This window comes from Esox lucius, chromosome 10 (genome assembly GCF_011004845.1).
Source record: "Esox lucius isolate fEsoLuc1 chromosome 10, fEsoLuc1.pri, whole genome shotgun sequence".
Lineage (NCBI taxonomy): Eukaryota > Metazoa > Chordata > Actinopteri > Esociformes > Esocidae > Esox > Esox lucius.
This window is the reverse complement of record NC_047578.1, coordinates 13,601,349-13,621,436: the sequence shown is the minus strand read 5'-3', so window position 1 is coordinate 13,621,436 and position 20,088 is coordinate 13,601,349. Positions and strand designations below refer to the sequence as shown.

Genomic DNA, 20,088 nt, shown 5'->3' with positions numbered 1-20,088 from the left:
TGCCTATACAGACAATCCAGAGTTTTCCTTAAAATAATTGTATTTATAAAGCCAAGGAGTGATGCTTTTAACCTCTCATCAACCGGTCACCAGTATAGTTTGCCGTGCATTTTGTTAAAATTAGCCCTTAATGAACAGCAAAGGGCTAAACGAGCAGCTCTATTCTGAACCCTCTGTAGTTTCCCTAAATTCTTCTTTGTAGTTCCTGACCAAACCACAGAGCAGTAATCTAAGTGCGATAACACTAGTTTCTGCTAAACATGTTTAATTAAATATGGATTTAAAAACGAATAACACCTTTTAACTACACATATATTTCTCCCCATTTTTTTCACCACATCCTCTATATGTCCTGACCACGACAAAGTACAGTCTAATGTTACCCCAACATGTTTTATTTCATGTACCTGCTCAACAGCAACATTATTTAGTATAAAATCCAAAATGGGCCTTGTTTTTAATGAAAATTTAGTTCCAAATAAAATACTTTTAGTCTTGGCTATATTTAAGACAAGTTTATCAGTAACCCAATTTGGATACATTATAGGTCTTTTTAGCTTTTTTTTTCCTTAGGAATGTCCCATAACATTGCTTAAGGCACACACATACTAGGTCCGGTTTTATCCTGGTGGAAGTTGGCTGGATTAGTGAACATTTAGCCTTTGCACACTCCCTAAAAAAAGACATTGTGAAAATGTTGCTGTGTTATTGAGGATGTATTAATGAGGAAATCAGACTTCTGACTGTTACACATTGACAAACATTTCCTGTTCCTATAAATTGATTTTATTGATAGTAAAAAAAACATGTGTCCAGTATAGTGCCATTGGGTGTTCAAAATGGAGGTTATTGTATATTTTGAGCCTTGACGGTGATTGCAACATGTATCCAACATTTTGTTACATTTCCAACAATATAATCCACGACTGACTTTGATTAATGCCCCCAGCCACTCCCACTCTACATGATTGTTAAAGTAACTGCACAATGTTTCAGGTATTCTGGTGGCCACACAATAATATGCGATCACATGCACCCAAAATTGCCTCATTAACAAGAATTAGCTGCTACTGGAATGCCGATAGACCAGGATCTGTCGTCATAACGCATCAGTTATGTTTCAAAGCAGCTTTTCTGTAAGAATTGTGTGGGCACATCCTGACTATGCCCCCAGCCCAGCGCAGAGATGGCTAGGGGTATAGCCAGGACATGACACTAGACTGCTGATTGGCCACCTCATCCTTCTCTAGACTGCGGATTGTCCACCTCATCATTGAGGAAATTGATTCTGTGGTCCAATGAGACCAAAGAATTTTGCCTGAATTCCAAGCGCTACACCTAGCGAAAACAAGGTACCGCTCATCAACTAATACGATGGTTCCCAACCTGGGGTACTAGGATCCCTGGGGGTACACTTGGCCTATCCACAGGAGGTATGTGAGAACACTCATGACACCACAGGCTTACTAGTAAAATTAACATGAGGGGGTATTTCAGGGGTGCCCCGAGAAGAGCAAAATTCTGTTTTTGGTACAGTAAATGAAAATGGTTGGGAACTACTGACCTAATACCATCCCAACGGTGAAGCTTGGTGGTGGGAGCATCATGCTATGAAGATGCTTCTCAGCAGCAGGCTGAGAGATTGGTAAAGATTAAGGGAAGGAGGAATCGATAGAAATACAGAGAGGTTCTTGAAGAGCACAGCCAAGGTGTGCCTCCCCATTCTGAGGTCCTGTGATGGAGTGTCTTTGGGCAAATCTGTGATTGCCTTTGAGTGGCCCAGCCAAAGCCTGTACTTGAACTCCATTCAATGGGGAGACTTGAAGATCACAGTTCAACAACACTCCCCAACCAATCTAACAGATTTGGAGAGGATCTACAAGAATGGTTGAAACAGACCAAATACTGGTGTGCAAAGGCATACCCAAATCTCTGCCAAAGGCGCATTTACAGAGACTGAGGTTTTTATAGGTTGTTGTATGTAGACTGATGGCAAACTATATTTTCAATAATTTCTACATTAAGTCTATAACACAACAACACAATGTAGTGTTATAGAATGCCTTTCCAAAGGCACTGTATTTGCAAGATTTTCATGACTGCACGTGTAAGGGGCGTGACCCTCTTTTTTTTGTTTCACTTTTTTTCATAGCGCCACCATCTGACCATTCGGTCCGTTTGTGAATAACAGATTGTTATGGCAAGTTTCTTTCAAAATGTGCGACATAAACGATTCGTCGCTCCCTCCGCAGTTTCATTCAGTCTGTCAGACATTTAGGCAGGATGTGTCAGCACTGTAACAGCAGTAGCTGTATCCTGTAGATAGATAACACCTTAATCTGGATCACTGGTAATTATTAGGGTCCACAGACTGGGAGAAATAGCTCATTATTACAAACGGACATGCCTTTTGAACGTCACTCCTCCTCAGCACTCTCTCTCAGCTCCCTAGATTAGGTTAAAGCTCCAATTATGTGGTGAAATATTCCAATCCTAGTCCTGGGTGATTTAGGAGTTCACTGCTCGGTGAGGGGAGATAGCAGAGAGAGAGAGGGTGACTGAGAGGGCTTAAAGCATGACGATGAATAAGGCTTCATTGACAGTGATGGTGATGAAAAACGGCCCGGCACTTTAAAAGACAAAATAAAACATTAGGGAGATGTGTCCCTCTGCTTCAAGGAGAAGTGGCTGTGTGTGTGTGTGTGTGTCTCTGTGTGTGGTTGGGTGTGTGTGTGTCTATGTCTGTGTGTGTGTGTGTGTGTGTGTGTGTGTGTGTGTGTGTGTGTGTGTAAGTGGGTGGTTGTGTGTTATATGGCCCAGTCAGCGATTGACCATCAGCTCCATTATTACTGCCATCTTCTACTGTCACTATCCTTCACAGGTTCATCCTGGATAATAGTGCTGACAAGATTATGTTTTTTTGCCTCTACACACATTCGCACACACACACACATACAAACACACACACGCCGTGGTCAGTGATGAAGTGTGTAGCGTTGGTTACTTCATTGGCAGCATATTTTCTAAAGTTGCATCTTGTCTAATTTGTTTGGATAAATGCCTTTGAATGAAATTAGAACTCCCTAGCCACTTCCTTGTTTGTCTATATTGAATTCTGGGACTGGGGTAATTGACTGAGATTGCAGGGTGAAAGGGGGGATGGGGCAGGAGAGGTAATCAAACTGTGAATCTCGCTCCCCCGCCCTCCCTTCCTTCCTTTTTTCCCTACTCCTCTGCCCAGGGGAGGAACAAGACAAGTAGCTTTAATATCAGACTCCTTCCATCGATCCCTCCATCTCCTTTGTCCTCCCCAGTAAGCCTGTCAGGAGCAACACACAGCATTATTGTCTGTTGGTTCGGCACCTCCTTCACAGTGAGTGAAACATTCAGCTAATGTCCACTACTCTGTCTGACTGACTGTCTGTCACACACACTCTCGGGGGCTCATAACAAATACAATAAAACTGCATCTCTTTGTCTTTGTCTCTGTCCATATTCCTGTTTTTTTACAATTCAATCAAAAAGCCTGTCAATTTCAAATGTAGATTAGCTTTACGTACATGTTCATTTGTGACAGTGCAAAAGCACTTTGCTACAAAAGAACAAGTTTGTTTTTAGCAATTGAACATGAACATATCAAAATAGGTACAGGAAACTAACGATCTGTATAGTAACATTATAGACACCAATTGGAAGGATGTTGCAGCGACCAAATGTATTCACACCCCTATAGTTTTTCTAATAAGTAAAAATAGGATTAAATTGACAAAAGAATTTGGTCTTCGTAATTTTTTATTTCACTGTTCATATTACAGACCTTCGACTGAAACGTTTTTGATTCTGAACCTAATATATCTTTTTAAATCAGAAAATAAACACCTTAGACACAGTGATTTCTAACACAGCCTTAATAAACAGTCAAAATAACTGCAACCAAGTGCTTCCTATCATAGGCGCCGATTTATGTTTTCCTCCGTGGGTGCTCATAGGCGCACGCCATTTGAATATATATATATATATATATATATATATATATATATATATATATATACACACACACCTATATACCTATATATACACACACACCTATATACCTATATATACACCTATATATACATATATAAACGCACTACGCACACCTATTCATTTACTTATTAATAAAGCCGTAAAGTAGATCTTTCAAAATGTACCACTTATCACAAATACAGGATTGGAGATGAAAAGTTTAACTGACACGTAGGCCTAACCGCGATCAGTTAGTGGGAAATTAATGTTATGCGCTATTATCTAAATATCAATTAAAAAAAACTACACATAGTGTCTGGGAGTTTCTCCCTAATTTCTGCTACAAGTTTTTGATAGTGGCATTTTTTCATCTGAGAAACGCTGTGATTGGTGGATAGGGAGCACCCGGAGCAGGCGACTGGTTATGTCGCTGTCACTAACATCGACATAACCAATCACAGTGTGACAGACGCTTCACATATCACCAACGGCAAGTTTAATTTTAAATGAATGTAGCCGACTGGCGGTCTGGCACACGTGGGTGCTCGTGTTCGGTATTTTCGTGGGTGCTCGCTATTTTCCGTGGGTGCTCGCTATTTTCCGTGGGTGCTCGAGCCCCGGAGCACCCACGGTATCGGCGCCTATGCTTCCTATAGCCACACTTGAGATTCCTGCACATCTGTACTGGCAACTTGGCCCACATTACTTGCACAAACTGTTCCAGTTCACCCAGATTTGAAGGATGCCTTCCGAGGGCTGTTTTCAGATCTCTTCAGAGGAGTCCAGTGTTTTGTCTTTCCTGGGTCCTTTTTGAAGTGTATTTGTGGTCATTGTCCTGCTGGGACACCTATGACCTTTGACAGACAGCCTTGGTATTCTCCAGGTTGCAGGATGCCACGAACACAGCGACAGATTATGTAAAGCAAACCCTGAACATCCTCCATGTTTGACTGTGGGGAAGGGGTTTTTGTTTTTTGAAGGTTTCATTTGGTTTTCTGTAAATATAAAGATGGTGCGCTTTACCAGAAAATTTGGTCTCACCTGTCCACAGGAGATTGTTGGTGAAGGATGGCAGTTGATTGAGATTCCTTCTCCATTTGAACAATCCTTTGCTGCATTCTTCAATCAAGCTTTTTGTTGTGGTCATGTATTGGGGGGTTGGCAACAGCGACATGGACTTTGAAGTTCTTGATAACATTGCATAAGGTAGAAACAGGGACATCCATGTCTCTGGGGATGTATTTAAAGCCTTTTTGTATGGGCCATTTTAAAAGTTTTAGTAAATAATTACTGTAAACCAAAGACATATATGTGGATATGAAAATATTTTTTATTTTCAACAGTTATCTGTAAGAAATGGTGCATTATCTGAAGTGCAAGGGTGCCAATATTTCTGTCCATGACTGTATATAGGGTTGGCAGCATTCCTAATAGGAGTGTTTGTGTGTTCTGAAAGGTTTTTCAACTTTTCATTATAGGTTAAAATATTGGGAAGTAATGGTTTCCAGTTAATTTGTATTTTACGAGAACAGATGCAGAACAGCAGAAGTGCAGCTCTGTCCATGGTTCTTTCATAGTACAGAGATCACACTGCCTTTCCTATACAGGGAGACAGGCTTTCTCCTGTTGCCCTTTGTTAATGGTGAGCTGAGCCTGTGTTTTGTCAAGGTTTTTAAAAAGGTTTTGATCAGTATAATTTTTAATAGTATTTCCCCGGGTTATGCTGTTGATTTAGATCCAGATGGAGCAGCATTTTGGGTTGTGTTTTTGTTTTCTAATAAGTATATCTTATAGGCCCCCTATAGGGCCTGTATGAATATGTATGTAATTGCTACTGTCTGTTGCTTTCAATAAGCGTTGAATTGACTTGAAATGTAAATGAGGTGCGTTGTAACTTGGATTCTTTTGATTGATAGGATGTTCTGATCCTAAGACAGTACAGTACAGTACAGTGTGTTACTAAAACAGGCTTGTGAAGTCAGACACAATATCAGTTGGATGAAGGGACTCTTATCTTTGCTTAGCTCTTGGTATTGCCAGGCTTTGTAATAATATGAGTATTGTTCTAAGATTGTATTAGTAGTGGTTATACTGTAGGCTTCTCTTTGTCTCTTCTTTCTCAGTGATTTTCTCCATCTCTCGCATTCTCTTCCTTGGTCAATATATTTATTTTTCTGAACTGAAAAACTTAAAAAACGTATGGAATTTTCACAGACCCCCTCAGTCTGTGACATACTGGAGGAATAGCATGAAATCATTCTTTAGGATTCAGGTTTTTTTGGGGTGGGGGGTGGGAGCCAGCGTGCTTTGAGTTCATGACTAGAGATGGATGACCAGAGTTTGTCTTCCAAATACCGGCGTAACCCGTGGCAAAATGAATAGACAACGTTTTAATATGGCCACATTTTTCCTCCGCCCTGTAGCCAAGTACCTGGCATGGAAAGAAGTAAGCTGCAAAAAAAAAAAAAATGTCAATAAGAAATCTTGCTCTGGGCTCCCAAAAGCCTCGACCCGTCCCTGAGTCAGTGTGTGTGCTTGTGTTAAGGCACTTGTGCGTTTGTGTGTCAATGCCCTTGGTGTGAACACAGACAAGCCGGCTGGGGAATCTCAGTCATCCAGAACAGATGGGCCATTTCATGTAAACTATCTAAAAACAAACAAATTACCATCAGCTGCTCCATCTACACCATTACTGAACACACTTTTCCTACACACACATGCTTACGCTCTTCATTTTGTCTTTGTCAATCGGTATACACAGTACCACTCCATGGTTTGGACACACCTACACATTCAAGGGTCTTCATTTTGTCTGTTATCCACAACAGTGAGAAAAAGCAGGATAATTCCATGATTCCACACGTGTTATTTCATAGTTTGGATGTCTTCATTACTAATCAACAACGTCGAGAATAGTAAAACAAAAATGCTCTTGAATGGGTGGGTGTGTTTTAACTGGTACAGTATCTATCTACATCTCTATTTCTGTCTTTATATATCTCTGTCCAGATATATCTTTCTTTCTGTGTCTCCCCATCTTTCTTTACCTGACCACATTTTTAGCTCTACCTCTGTCCTTCTCTGTCTTTCGATGTCTGAATCCATCACTACCTCGATCTCTCTCAGGGCTCTGTCTTTTGGGCTCTGTCTTTTGGACTCCCCAGGGTCGTCCTGAAATCTTTCCATCTCTTCTGCCTTCTGCAAGTGCCTTCATTCCTTTCTGTTCTCATTCTGTTCGTCATCTGATCTACTGAGTTTAGAACGTCTTGCTCATTCTCCTCACTGTCTCACCAGACTGCTGCTAATCAAAACAACTTCATTGAGAGTGAATATGAAATAATGATTTAGCTGTGTATGATCTGAATGTCAATACATGGGAGAATCATTATTGTAAAATGCTGTATACAGACCCGGCGTGAAGATGAAGTTGTTGATTTTTAACAAGAGCAGGGAGTGCGATATTTACACACCCACGCCTCATCAACGTCATGCTGTCTCCCCAGATAAAAACCTTGTTTATATGCACACACGTCTGCCTGTCTTCTGCCTGTCTTCTGCCTGTCTTCTGCCTGTCTTCTGCCTGTCCTTCTGCCTGTCCTTCTGCCTGTTTTCTGCCTGCCATCCTTTCTCCACCTCTTCTTTCTTTTCTTTTCCTAGCCCTCCCTCCACTTCCTAATGACTTTCTCCCTCCTTTGTATTCCCTCCACCTTTCCCTAATCCATTCCTCCTCTCTGGCCAGTGTGCTTGTGTAGATATAAACATTTAGATACATAACTGTATTTGCGTCCTCTAACATCAGTGTCCCTTCTACCTGTCACAACTCTATGGCTGCTTTCCATCTTTCCTCCCACATCTCTCTCTCTCTCTCTCTCTTTCTTTCTTTCTTTCTTTCTTCTCTCACTCTTAACTCTCATTACTGTTCCACAGACCACTTGAGCCAAACTCTGTTTATGACAACAATGTTCTATAGGTCTTTAGTGTCAAAAGGGATGGCTGTTGTTATTATTCGTATACAACGACCGACAGCAGGGTGGGTTAAAAACGGGGCTTATTAGCACCTTACGTTGTCTCATGACGGCGCCTCACAGCCTCTCGCCTGACTGTGTGTGTGTGCGCGCGCGTGTGTGTGTGCAACTCTGTGTGTTTGCTTGCGTGCCTGTTAAATTGTGTGTCTCTTCCCTTTCCAGAACTCCAGTGCAGAGCAGCGTGTGAGGTTGGACTTGGGCCTGTGGGATAAGTTCAGTGAGCTGGCTACTAAGTGCATTATAAAGATTGTGGAGTTTGCCAAACGAGTGCCTGGCTTCACGGGACTCACCATCGCTGACCAGATCACGCTGCTGAAAGCTGCCTGTCTCGACATACTGGTAAGAACTGGTTTCAGACAGGCACAGGCACGCCCAGCACACACATCACGCTGGTCAAAGCTCTCTTCATGCACATACCAGTAAACATCAGGAGTTTGAAAGTAATACAAATATCTAGTAAATAAAACAACAGTCCACTTCTCTTAAAGAATATCCCAGGATGAGACCGTTTACATTTGGACCTTCCGAGACGTCTGTCTGCGTGTGGCAACATGAGCAGCTACACTGAACAAAATTATAAACGCAACACTTTTGTTTTAGCCCCCATTTATCATCGTGAACGCAAAGATCTAAGACTTTCTCCATGTACACAAAAGGCCTATTACTCTCAAATATTGTTCACAAACCTGTCTGAATCTGTGTTAGTGAGCACTTCTCCTTTGCCAAGATAATCCATCCACCTCACAGGTGTGGCATATCACAATGCTGATTAGACAGCATGATTATTGCACAGGTGTGCCTTAGGCTGGCCACAATAAAAGGCCACTCTAAAATGTGCATTTCCATCACACAGCACAATGCCACAGATGTCGCAAGTTTTCAGGGAGCATGCTAGCTAGAATGCTGAATGGCGATAGCCGGTGGGTTTTTAAGAGATCTACTCTGGCTCTGAGTGTCGCGTGTCACATCCTAGTGATAGGAACTCCTATGTTTTCAGCCTTTTCCAAACCTTAACCCCAACCCTAAAAATGAATGCCTCAACGTTTGTGTGTTTCGACAGACAGCTAAGACATGGCAAAACACGCCAGAATTAAAACGTCAACATGCAGTAATCTACAGATGGCAACACAGTGTAATTAATACGTCAAGCCATGTAGTAATGATCCTGCCGCAGCTTAGATAAGGGTAATGTTTTATTTGAGGATTGGGGTTGGCTAATCCACCCTTCACCTCCATCCATGCACATTTTATCACAGTGCTAATTATACTAAACCGATTACATTTGAATATGTTTTATATTGGTTAGCAGAGTCTGCTGATGCAGAAACAGAACATACCTTCACCGCATAACCAAATTTGCAGGTTTCTATTTAATGAGAAAGGATTTGGCCTAATTCCATCAGTACTTTAGTGTCTGGAGGTCTCTGTTAACTGGGTTTGCTCTCTTTATTGAGGTAGCTAGTCAATAAGCTGGAACCTACAGGGGGTTGGGTTTAACCTCTGAATTTGCTCCCTGGAGTCCCGTCTTTCGACCTTATTGGTCGTTTGGCCCAGCCAGCCAATAGAAGAGCAGGGTAAATGATCCTGACGTCAATTAGTATGCATCCAGGACGTTAGGTTAGAGTCTCTCAGACGTTACTCAGTTCCAAATCTCATTTGGGTTGATTGAAAGCCCTGTTTGTCTTACTACGGTGAGTGTCATTGTCAGCAGACCGCCCCTGGCTGAGGCTTGGTTTTCATGGGAGTAGTGGAGTCGAGTGCTTTGCTGATGCAGCCTCAGTAATGAGACCGAGAAGGGGGGGGGGGGGGCAAGGGTCAAACTGGGTGGTCTGACAAGGGAGGAAGCGTGTATTGTCTCAACCTCTTGTCATGTGCCTTTCTGTCAGTCTGGCTCCATGTAGATGTCTTTAGTCAGCTGCTTCAGTCTACCTGATCTACCCCGATGATCTCTATGCTTCAACTCATTGGCCCCCTCGACTCCTCTCCTCCCTCGCTGCTCTCATGCTCAGCTCAGACCCCCCGGCACCGCCTGACCTGAAAAGGAAATTCTTATTCTCTCTCTCTCACAGAAACACACACACGCACAAACACACACAACTGAGCTCCAGATCCGCTTCTAATCAGGCCAATGTCTCTGTATCATGTTGTGTTTCAAAGCAGAATCGATTCAAAGCGGCATGACTTGTTGCTGCCTGGTAGCTTACAGCACAGTGGTTACAAGACTGTCCAGTCTGCAGAGTGGAAGCATCCTCATCTATCACTCAGGATCCTGTTATTGACTAAAGTACTATTGACTATATTCTACATTTAAAATGTCATGATGAATGTGATTACTGTGTGATTCCTGTAGAGGGGCTGTTCTGTCCAGCGACTGCTGAAATGGATAGATGTTATCTTATGTGTTTATGTGATTAATGTTATTGAGAAGAGGATGAATCTTATCTTGCAGGTTTATGTGATTGCGGTAATTGAATACATAGATACACTGCAAAAAAATAATCTTTAAAAAATAAGACTATTTCACGATATTTGCTTGAAATAAGTGAAATAATCTGCCAATGGAACAAGACAAATTACACGATATTCAAGGCATTTTTTCTAAAACCAAGCGTTATTAATTAACACAACTTTAGCTTATTAAGAAAAAAGTACCTTATTTTAAGGATGGTTAGATTTTTAACCTGAAAACAAAATAAATATACTGGGTGTCAATGTAATCCTACAGGCTTAGGTGATTATTGTTATTCAGTTCCTCTAGAAATAGTATATAAAACCTCCACCAGGATGCCATTCTTTAATATAACGACTATCAAACTAGTCAACAGGGAACAATAACATTCATCATTTTATCCTACAGGTTTATGTGATTGTTATTCAGTAGATGTTATCCTAAAGATGTATGTGATTATTGTTATTCAATAGATCTTATCCTACAGGTTTATATTATGGGTGTTACTGTGTTCTCTCCTGTTGTCTAGTTTAGTAGTCGGCGTATTACAGAATCGCTTCCTGGTGGAAATGATATAGTTTTTCTAGAAGGATTTGTTTATTTATTGTTTCTCAATGAGATAAGCCAGTGGAGTTGCAGAGGTGAGAAGTCCTGCTGAGATCACTTTCTCTCTCTCACACACACACACACACAAACACGCTCACAATACATACACACACTCTGACAGGTTTCTACAGTGAAGGGCACGCCCTGCGTATTGTGCTCCAGAGCTGTGTGAGGGAGGATCAAATGCTGTGTGTAGGTGTGTTTGTGTGTGTGTATGTGTTGGTGTGTTTGTGTCTAATAAAGAGACAGGCATTCAGCCTTTGAAGCCATTTGAGTGGGCTGGTGCTGACAGCTAGTGTGTGTGCATGTGTGCGTGTGAGAGTATAATTGTGTGTGTGTGTGTGTAAGAATGAGTGTGTGCATGCATGAGTGTGTGTGTGATAACATGTGCTGACAGTTAGTGGCAAGAGCGTCCAAAACATGAAACAGAATAAAACATGGAAGCTGGCAGAGACACACCGGCTGGCCAGACACACACACGCACACACACACATGCACGCACACGCACACACACAGACAATGTAGCAGCATGGATGAGCAGTGAGTGGCTCAGTAAGGATGTTCCTCCATATAATTGAGTCAAGGTCATACTGGTATTACTGCTACAGTATCTCACAAAAGTGAGTACACCCTTCGCATTTTTGTAAATATTTGAGTATGACCTTTCATGTGACATCACTTTAGTTGCCAGCGGTTTAGACATTAATGGCTGTGTGTTGAGTTATTTTGAGGGGACAGCAAATTTACACTGTTATACAAGCTGTACACTCACTACTTTACATTGTCGCTAAGTGTCATTTTCTTCAGTGTTGTCGCATGAAAAGATATACTCAAATATTTACATAAATGTGAGGGGGGTACTAACTTTTGTGAGATACTGTATGTCTTCATCATGTACAGCGGTCCTAGCTCCAGTGCACCTACGCTGTTCTTCTAGATGCCTGGTGTGTGTGGGCATCCACGGGGCATCGCTGGAGAAATGTCAAGTACCGCGTTGTAACTACAGCCCTTAATGCCTCAGTCAGGTCCTATAGGGCAACCTTCTATGCATGTTGGTTCAAAGACTATATAAACGTCGCAGCTGGATATTAATCGAATCACAGCGGGTGTTTGGATCAGCCGAGACGTCTGAAAATGTGGGCTTGAACGTGGGAGTGATCGGGGACCGAGTCCCCTTGCTACCAACGAAAAAGTATGGATGCCACTGAGTACTGGGTGTGTATGTTACCTGTCCCCCTCCACTGTCCCCCTGTCACCTAGATCCTGCGCATCTGTACGCGCTACACTCCGGACCAGGACACCATGACGTTCTCAGACGGGCTGACCCTGAACCGGACCCAGATGCACAACGCCGGCTTCGGCCCGCTCACAGACCTGGTTTTCACCTTCGCACACCAGCTGCTTCCCATCGAGATGGACGACACAGAGACCGGCCTGCTCAGTGCCATCTGCCTCATCTCCGGAGGTACAGAGTACTTTCTTTTGGAAGGTTACATTATAACGGCATACGAAATGCGTTCGTAAAGCCTCCTTAAATGCTTCATTCGAGCACGCGTGAGTAACGTTCACAAAGACTTTTAAAGTGCGTGAAGCTTCTGTTTCATTAGTGACAGAGGGGGTGGTGCGAGACAGTGATCCCCAGGGCTGTGCTTCACAGTGTGGTGTCCCGGGAAAAGCAGGGCAAAGAGAAAGTGGTCAGAGGCCAAGAAGATGAGGCAGATTATAGTCACTTTAAGAGCCACTCCAGACACAAGATCTTCCACCTGAAATCGCCTACCAACTGAAAAAAAAAAATCGAACCAAATGATCTGTTTAGACGACAAGGCGAGAGTGACAGCCTGTTCTGTCCAATTGAAACAAAGCTGTGTGTCCTCCTCACAGTCATACTAGGAGTGATTTGGAATCACAGCCCCAGGGGGCATCTCTGTTACATCATGTAAGAGAGGGTGTCAGACATAAAACGGTTGATACATTGGTTGGTTGAAGGTTTTGGAGACTGTAGACCTTGGGTATGAGATCACAACTCATTCCACTTGAGTTGGTAACAGTTTTATAATAATTTAATATTAATATGGTGTCTGGAGAGTTTGTGGTATACCACGGCGAAGCGCTGTGTCCAGGTGCGATGGGTCATGCTCATGACCTGCTCTGGGCTGCGTTGGTATTGACCAGATACCACTTTCTCATGTGCTATTGCTTAACTAAAACCCGGCAAATGTGAAAATGTGACAACATTTTGCCAGTTAAGTTTAGGTTTGTGATAAGGTCTAGGATTAGAATTAGGGTTAGCGGGTTAGGTTTGTGATAAGGTCTAGGATTAGAATTAGGGTTAGCGGGTTAGGTTTGTGATAAGGTCTAGGATTAGAATTAGGGTTAGCGGGTTAGGGTTAGCGGGTTAGGTTTGTGATGCGGCAGGCGGACATTGATAGAAACACACACAGCTCAACATCATTGCATAATGTGGTTACAGATCCCACACCCACACTGACACATGTGCCTCCCCTGCTCTTACTCTCTCTCCCTCTCTCTCTCGCTCTCTCACTCTTTCTCTGTCTTTCTACGGTGTGTGTTTTGGGGGTAAGTCTCCACTTGAAGCCGTGAATCCCCAGAGTTTTGCCACACATTACATGCCATTGCATAATCCAGAGAGTGAAGAACTAAGCTATCTGCTGTGAGTCTTAATGTAATGTGACTGTGTTACTGGGAGGCCTCGGGTCCCAAAGCAGGGCCGGTGTTTAAAACACACTCACACACTGACATCTTTTGGACTGTAGTGGTACTGCAAAGGCAAAAAACTAAAAAAAAAGTGTTGAGAAAAAAAATAATTGGTCGACTGGCTCTTGAGAACTATGCAGTACTGAGAGAACACGTTTTTGATGCCCTTGTAATTTTCCATTGAGATTACCGTTCAAGATTAAAATTCTAATCAGATTACCAATGGGGCATAAAACTAAGCCCCTAAGTGCCTGTGGGCTGGAACACACCATGCACCCATTATTGAAGTCTGTTCTACAAACCCACTGGAGGCCTACAGCACAGCAGGACCAGAACCAACCACTTAGCTCAAGGACATTGCATTCCCTAAATAAATACCAACGACCGAATGTGTAGACATCAAATTAGGTTTCAGACATCTCTCTTGTTTCTAGACATTTACAAAGCATATCTCGGTTGCCAGACGTTAGCATAGTGCAATCTGATGGGAGTTATGTGCCGCTGAAAGCCTAGGTATGCATGGTATTAACTCCTTGCTCATATGGGGAAGCTAATGAACTCAGTACTATGTGTGTCAGATCGTCAGGACCTGGAGGAGCCCTCTAAGGTGGACCAGCTCCAGGAGCCTCTGCTGGAGGCGCTGAAGATCTACGTGAGGAAGAGGAGGCCCAGCAAGCCACACATGTTCCCCAAGACCCTGATGAAGATCACTGACCTCCGCAGCATCAGCGCCAAAGGTACAAGCCGCATAGACGAGCTTTGTACGCGATGCTCTAGGACTTAATGCTCTGTAGCGTTACTGCATGCTCTATAACACTGTTCTATGACTAAATGTTCTATAACAACCGTGCATGCTCTGTAACACTGTTCTATGACTAAATGTTCTATAACAACCGTGCATGCTCTGTAACACTGTTCTATGACTAAATGTTCTATAACAACCGTGCATGCTCTGTTACACTGTTCTATGACTAAATGTTCTATAACATTATTGAACGCTCTATGAAACGATGCTCTGTGACTTGATGCTCTAAAACATTACTGTGTGCTGTATATCATAATGCTCTATAACATAATGTGTTAGAACATAGTATTTATTTTAATAGTGCTGTATAACCTAATGCCCTATAATGTAGTGCTCTATAACAGAATTATCTATAATGCTTCACAAGCTTTGCACTTATGTCCTTTACTCCCTCCAGGCGCGGAGCGTGTCATCTCCCTGAAGATGGAGATCCCTGGCTCTATGCCCCCTCTGATCCAGGAGATGTTGGAGAACTCAGAGGGCCAGGACGGCCAGAGTGGCACCCAGAGCGAGGACGGCAGCAGCCCCAAGAAAGGGACCCCCAAGGGGAGTAAGGGAGGTAAACCCAAGGGGGCCAAACCCTGTCATGTGTCCCCTGCCCCAGACCCTGACCCCTCAGACAGCGACGGGCCCACCACCGCCCCTGAGGAAGAGGAGGAAGAGCACCCCTAGATCCCCGGTGGATCATTCTCAGACTCACCCCCCCCGCCCCCGACATTCATTTGCACAAAACAAAAACAGAATATAAGTTGACAGCTAAACAAGGTGGACCCTCTCCCCCTAAACCCACCTCTTCATCGGCCCTTGGCCCCCAGGCTAAACACCACCACCTGTGCTTGTTCTAATGATATTTTGGATTTTTCTTTCTCCTCTCTCTTCACCTCCCTTCTTTTTTATGACAACGCTAAGGCCTAAAAGGACCAGTGGTTGGTATGTGCATAATTATTCTAAACCGATGCTCTTATTTTGGCGTTATGTGTCCGGGACAAGGGCGTGGTTCATCGAGTGGGGTTTGACCCTGCCGGGCACGTCCAGCTGTTGTACACAAAGGTCATAGGTCATCCTCCTCAGGTTCTCCTGTGTAAATTCATCCCTGCATGACGGGCTCTCCGAGTTTAATACGTGGTTTCAATCTCTTTTCTATCGGTCCCTCTCCCTCCTCTCTCTCGCTCTCTCTGTCTCATATTGTTGAAACACATTGTACATACCAATGTATGGTCAATCTCTCTGTTTCTATGGTGAATTTTGTGGTGCTTTTTTCATTGTCTTAAATACTATCGTTTGAGGCAAAACAGTACATGACAAGGTTTAGGCCTAAAGGTGGCCTAAAATGTCCTTTACAAATGCAGTTAAATAGAATGTTCCGGCATATAGACAGTATGGACGTCTAATACTTTATATTTGTTCCTATATTTAAAGCCATTTTCTTTTCTTTTTTTTTTATAACTCTTGACTGTTGATGTCTCGATGAGTGTACATTACATTCATCATGAAGCCAGAGTGCTAGACATTTCTCTCCCTTATCGACAGCTGCATCTCTTCAGCTGTTCCTTCAAGGAGGGAAGCCAGACTGTAGAGGCCATAGTTATACAATGCCTAGATTTAATCTAGATTCACAAATACAGAATTGGATCTGTCTACCACAGATAACAGCCTGTAATGTTATGTACAGGAATTGTGAGACTAAAAGGCTCAAGAGATTTTTTTATCATGATTTAAAGAAGATTCCAGGAGAAAACCATGCCGTCATAACCAGTAGTCTCTGATTGGGTTGAGCTGTGCTCACTGACAGACTTTATTTAACCCAGCTTTCGCCACTGAGAAATTGAACTTTTTTTTAATGTTGATTTGAAATGATTGTGTTTACACAGAATTTCCACAATGTTTCCCTGGAAATTCTCCTAAAAAATCCCCCACCATTAATACAGGAAAATTCATTCTTATTACAATGGTAAAATCAAAGTAATCTTTTTAGGCGTACGTCTTATCAGTGTATGCCTAATAGCATCTACAAGCATCTGGGAAATACAAAATGCACGTTGGGTTCTGATTCCAGGGTCCCAAAAGTGTCCTGTAACCCCAGAATCAATACCTGCTTCTCCTTACATGCATACATAAGTGTCTTGTTTTGGCAGTAAACTATGGGGACATTGCAATCCTTTGAACACATTATTAAAGGAACTGCTCGATGGGAAAGATTGTACACTAGCTCTATCTAGCTGCAAAATGGATTCTAGTACTCACTATGTATTCTTAGTTGTCCGGAGCATTGGCATGCTCCTTGGTCGTTACCTTGCATACTCACAGTGAAGCAATGGAGATTCTTCTCACATTACCCTTTACCTCTAAGGCATGCAGTACGTTTGGGTAGACAGCTTGAAGAGCTGAGGTGCAATGTTGTCACCCAAAATTCTGAAATAGATTATGAGGACATGCTTCTCTGTCATATAGAATAGGGATTTGTGTTAGTTCTTCCGAGCATAAAATACATGTATTTAAATATAATTCTCTAAATTTGAGACAAAAATGAATACATTTGATATATTTAATTTAAACTTTATTCATACTTATTAGCATTTCAGTACATTTATAAAGCTTAAGATACTTTTAAATGTATTTAATGCAAAAAGATAATAAATAATGAATAGTTAACAATGAATATCATTATGTATATACAACAACAAAAAAGACTGTGTGGAAAATAAGAAGACATCTCTAACTGTAAAGTTCTAGAATATTGCACCAACTTAAAGCAATGCTGCTTTGTATTTGGGACGATATATCTGCTAAAGAGCTTTTTTCTCAGGAGTAAGAACATCCTAAATTGTTGGCCTAATGGCCCTCCTGATCTTATGCAGTCTATTCTCACTATGGCTGCTTTTGTTCCAGGCCTGAATCAGATTGTAATTTGGACACTGTAATTGCTAATAGACAAGAATCCACACTAAATATTGTTACATTTTTTCGATTGTTGTGAAGTGAAACAGAAGTGATTTTCCGTGTAGATGCATGGCTATACTAGGAAGAACTCAAGCCTTATCCACCCTTTATTACCTGCCCTAGGCTGGTCTCCCTTGTGGTTGTAAGGATAAGGACAGATAAGATTGTTTAATCAGATGTTGACTCAACTATATCTAGTAAGCACTGATTTTAATAGCACTTATATAAATCTTGAACTTGTGAATCATATGTAGCCAATACAATGTTAAAGGGGGGTGGTAAAATACAATTTTCTTTATCACTTGTGTAAATGTAATAATAATTTGGCAATCTGATTATTGAGTCATTGTACCCAGTGCATCGGATGGCTAGTTATTCTGAATAGAGGCCAAAAGTTGAACCACAAGGGAATAGAGTATTATAGTCACTGTAGTCAGTCCCCTGGAAACCAGGCTGGGCTCAATTCCATTTACTTCCTGAAATAATATGGAATTGAGCCCAACACCTTTTAGGAACTGTTTACACACACAACCATGTGCTCTGCTCTATTTCCACCTCAACCCCACTTATAATACATATCATAAGGGAAAAAAAACGAAACCGTCTCAGTTCCACCGTGTTTGAATGTGAAAACATTGTCCATGAATGATATGCTGTGTTAAAGGAATACTTAATTGAAAGCAGTGTTTTGGCAAACTCATTTCGTCTCATTGGGAATGTAAAGTATGAGGAACCATCCTGGTGGCTTATGAACTGAGCAGTATGTGAGAATCTCAATAACTCCTCGCCTCCTTCACAAAACACATTGGAGATAAGGCTGCAGAACCTCTAACTTCCTCCAGTGTGTTGCTGAGGAGTGGATGATGGGAATGAAGGAAAGCCTTTTGAATTACCCTGAGCGAGATTCTCAATTGCATACTCCTTTAAACCCTTTCTCTTCTCCTCTTTTCTTTCTTAAAACCCATTGAAGGAGGGCCAGAGGGGAGAGACCTTTGGCCTGATTCAGTGGATTTTGAGAAGGACCCGGGGGGGAGGGGGGGGTCCTTCTTAAAGACACCTTTTAGTGTCATTAAAGCTGGGAACCTTCTTTCAGAATGTCTACATCCAACTATCTGAAGTGTCCACAGCACCTCCTGTTGGCACCAAGTGGAACCAGCTGGAAACTCGATCATTCCACAATGCTGAATTTACAATGTTGATTTCTGTTGAATGTTTTACCGATGTAACTGTTAATATTTAATACTATCTCACTACGGACTTGTCCATGTATTCAACGGTGTGTGTGTGTGTGTGTGCGTGTGTGTGTGTGGTGTGCTTTCCATTCCAATGGCAGCTCTATTCAGAGTGTCATCTCAGAGCCAGCCCTTCTGAGGCAACAGCTGCTCAACCCCACACTATTTAGGACTAAGAGTTCAGTACCTGAGCATGGGATCAATGTAGGGTTGCAGGGTCTCAAAAAAGTTCCCAAAATGTAATTAAATATTTCTGAACTCACGAAGAATCGACCCCTTGTCTGTGACCCATCGTGGTGATCACAGATTGTAAGTGATTGGATAGGTGACAGCAAGGACTACAACCCTATTACTTTCACAGATCTGCCAGTGAAGACCTGTGATTACTTCAAGGTGGGAGGGAGGAAGCACTTAGAAAGCATTTCGGAATCAGAAGAGGACAAGCTGTTGGTGAATTCCTAGACCTGAAATTCTTCCATTGAGGAATTGTAAAGAAAAATAAGTACATTTTGGGAATGTTTCAGAATTGTTGCAACCCAAGTTCATTGCTGATGAAACAATAGAGCTGCTTTCCCCCTGTTTAGTTCTGTAATACCAAGCAGCTGTCATTCAATCAATCAACTGACAGCAATTTGGTCAATAACTGAATACAAATTGATATATGTTGATCATGTTCAAGACAGGAACAATGCAGATTGAAGAAGACCAAATAGAGTATATATACCGATTCCACACTCTACAAGTCTCTTATCTGCTCTGTTTCAGTGTTCCAAAATGTTTTGCTCTACTATACGTTGCCCGTGATCCACCCATCTAGCATAAGCCAGAAAGAACATGACTGTGAACCTCAAAAGCAGCTCTGTTGTTGTTATGCCTATTCAAAAGGTCTCTATGCTGAAAGCATTTAATGCGTTTTTTTCACCAAACTATTTTCCATCTGCAGGTGACGGTGTTGTAGTTGTTATGATGAAGAGACGTCCAATTTTGGTTGAGTCCTCTCATCTTTGTCTTACTGGACATGTGGGTGGGCAGGGGCTTTCCTAGCAGATATGAATTTACCCAGAACCTCCTGCTTACCTGGTAGGATGGGAACATGGGAAGTCTTTAGGAGCTTTTTGGTGTGAGCTTCTATCTTGATTTTGTTCTCCATTTTCAATATTGTCTCTTTGTTTGTACAACGATGCTTTTTATGTTCATATACTGTTTAACTTTACCATGAACTGTCCTGGCAAAGTAATAAAAATATATTTATTTTAAAATACTTAAACTTGTGGTTGAATGTTTTCTAACTTGAATGTCTTGAACTGGTAT

General features: G+C 42.1%; 1 protein-coding gene across 3 annotated transcripts in view; it reads left to right on the top strand.

Annotated features, from left to right (window-relative positions):
* The window catches only part of LOC105012548 (retinoic acid receptor beta), a 123,488-nt gene extending 103,450 nt beyond the window's left edge, over positions 1-20,038 (top strand). For all 3 annotated transcript variants that reach the window (XM_010873466.4, XM_010873465.4, XM_020050232.3), the window contains exons 5-8: positions 8,193-8,369; positions 12,346-12,550; positions 14,379-14,537; positions 15,003-20,038. In XM_010873466.4, coding sequence (XP_010871768.2) covers positions 8,193-8,369; positions 12,346-12,550; positions 14,379-14,537; positions 15,003-15,277 — 816 coding nt within the window. In that variant the 3' untranslated portion in view covers positions 15,278-20,038. The remainder of the gene's footprint in view (positions 1-8,192; positions 8,370-12,345; positions 12,551-14,378; positions 14,538-15,002) is intronic.
* Positions 20,039-20,088: the final 50 nt, after the last annotated feature.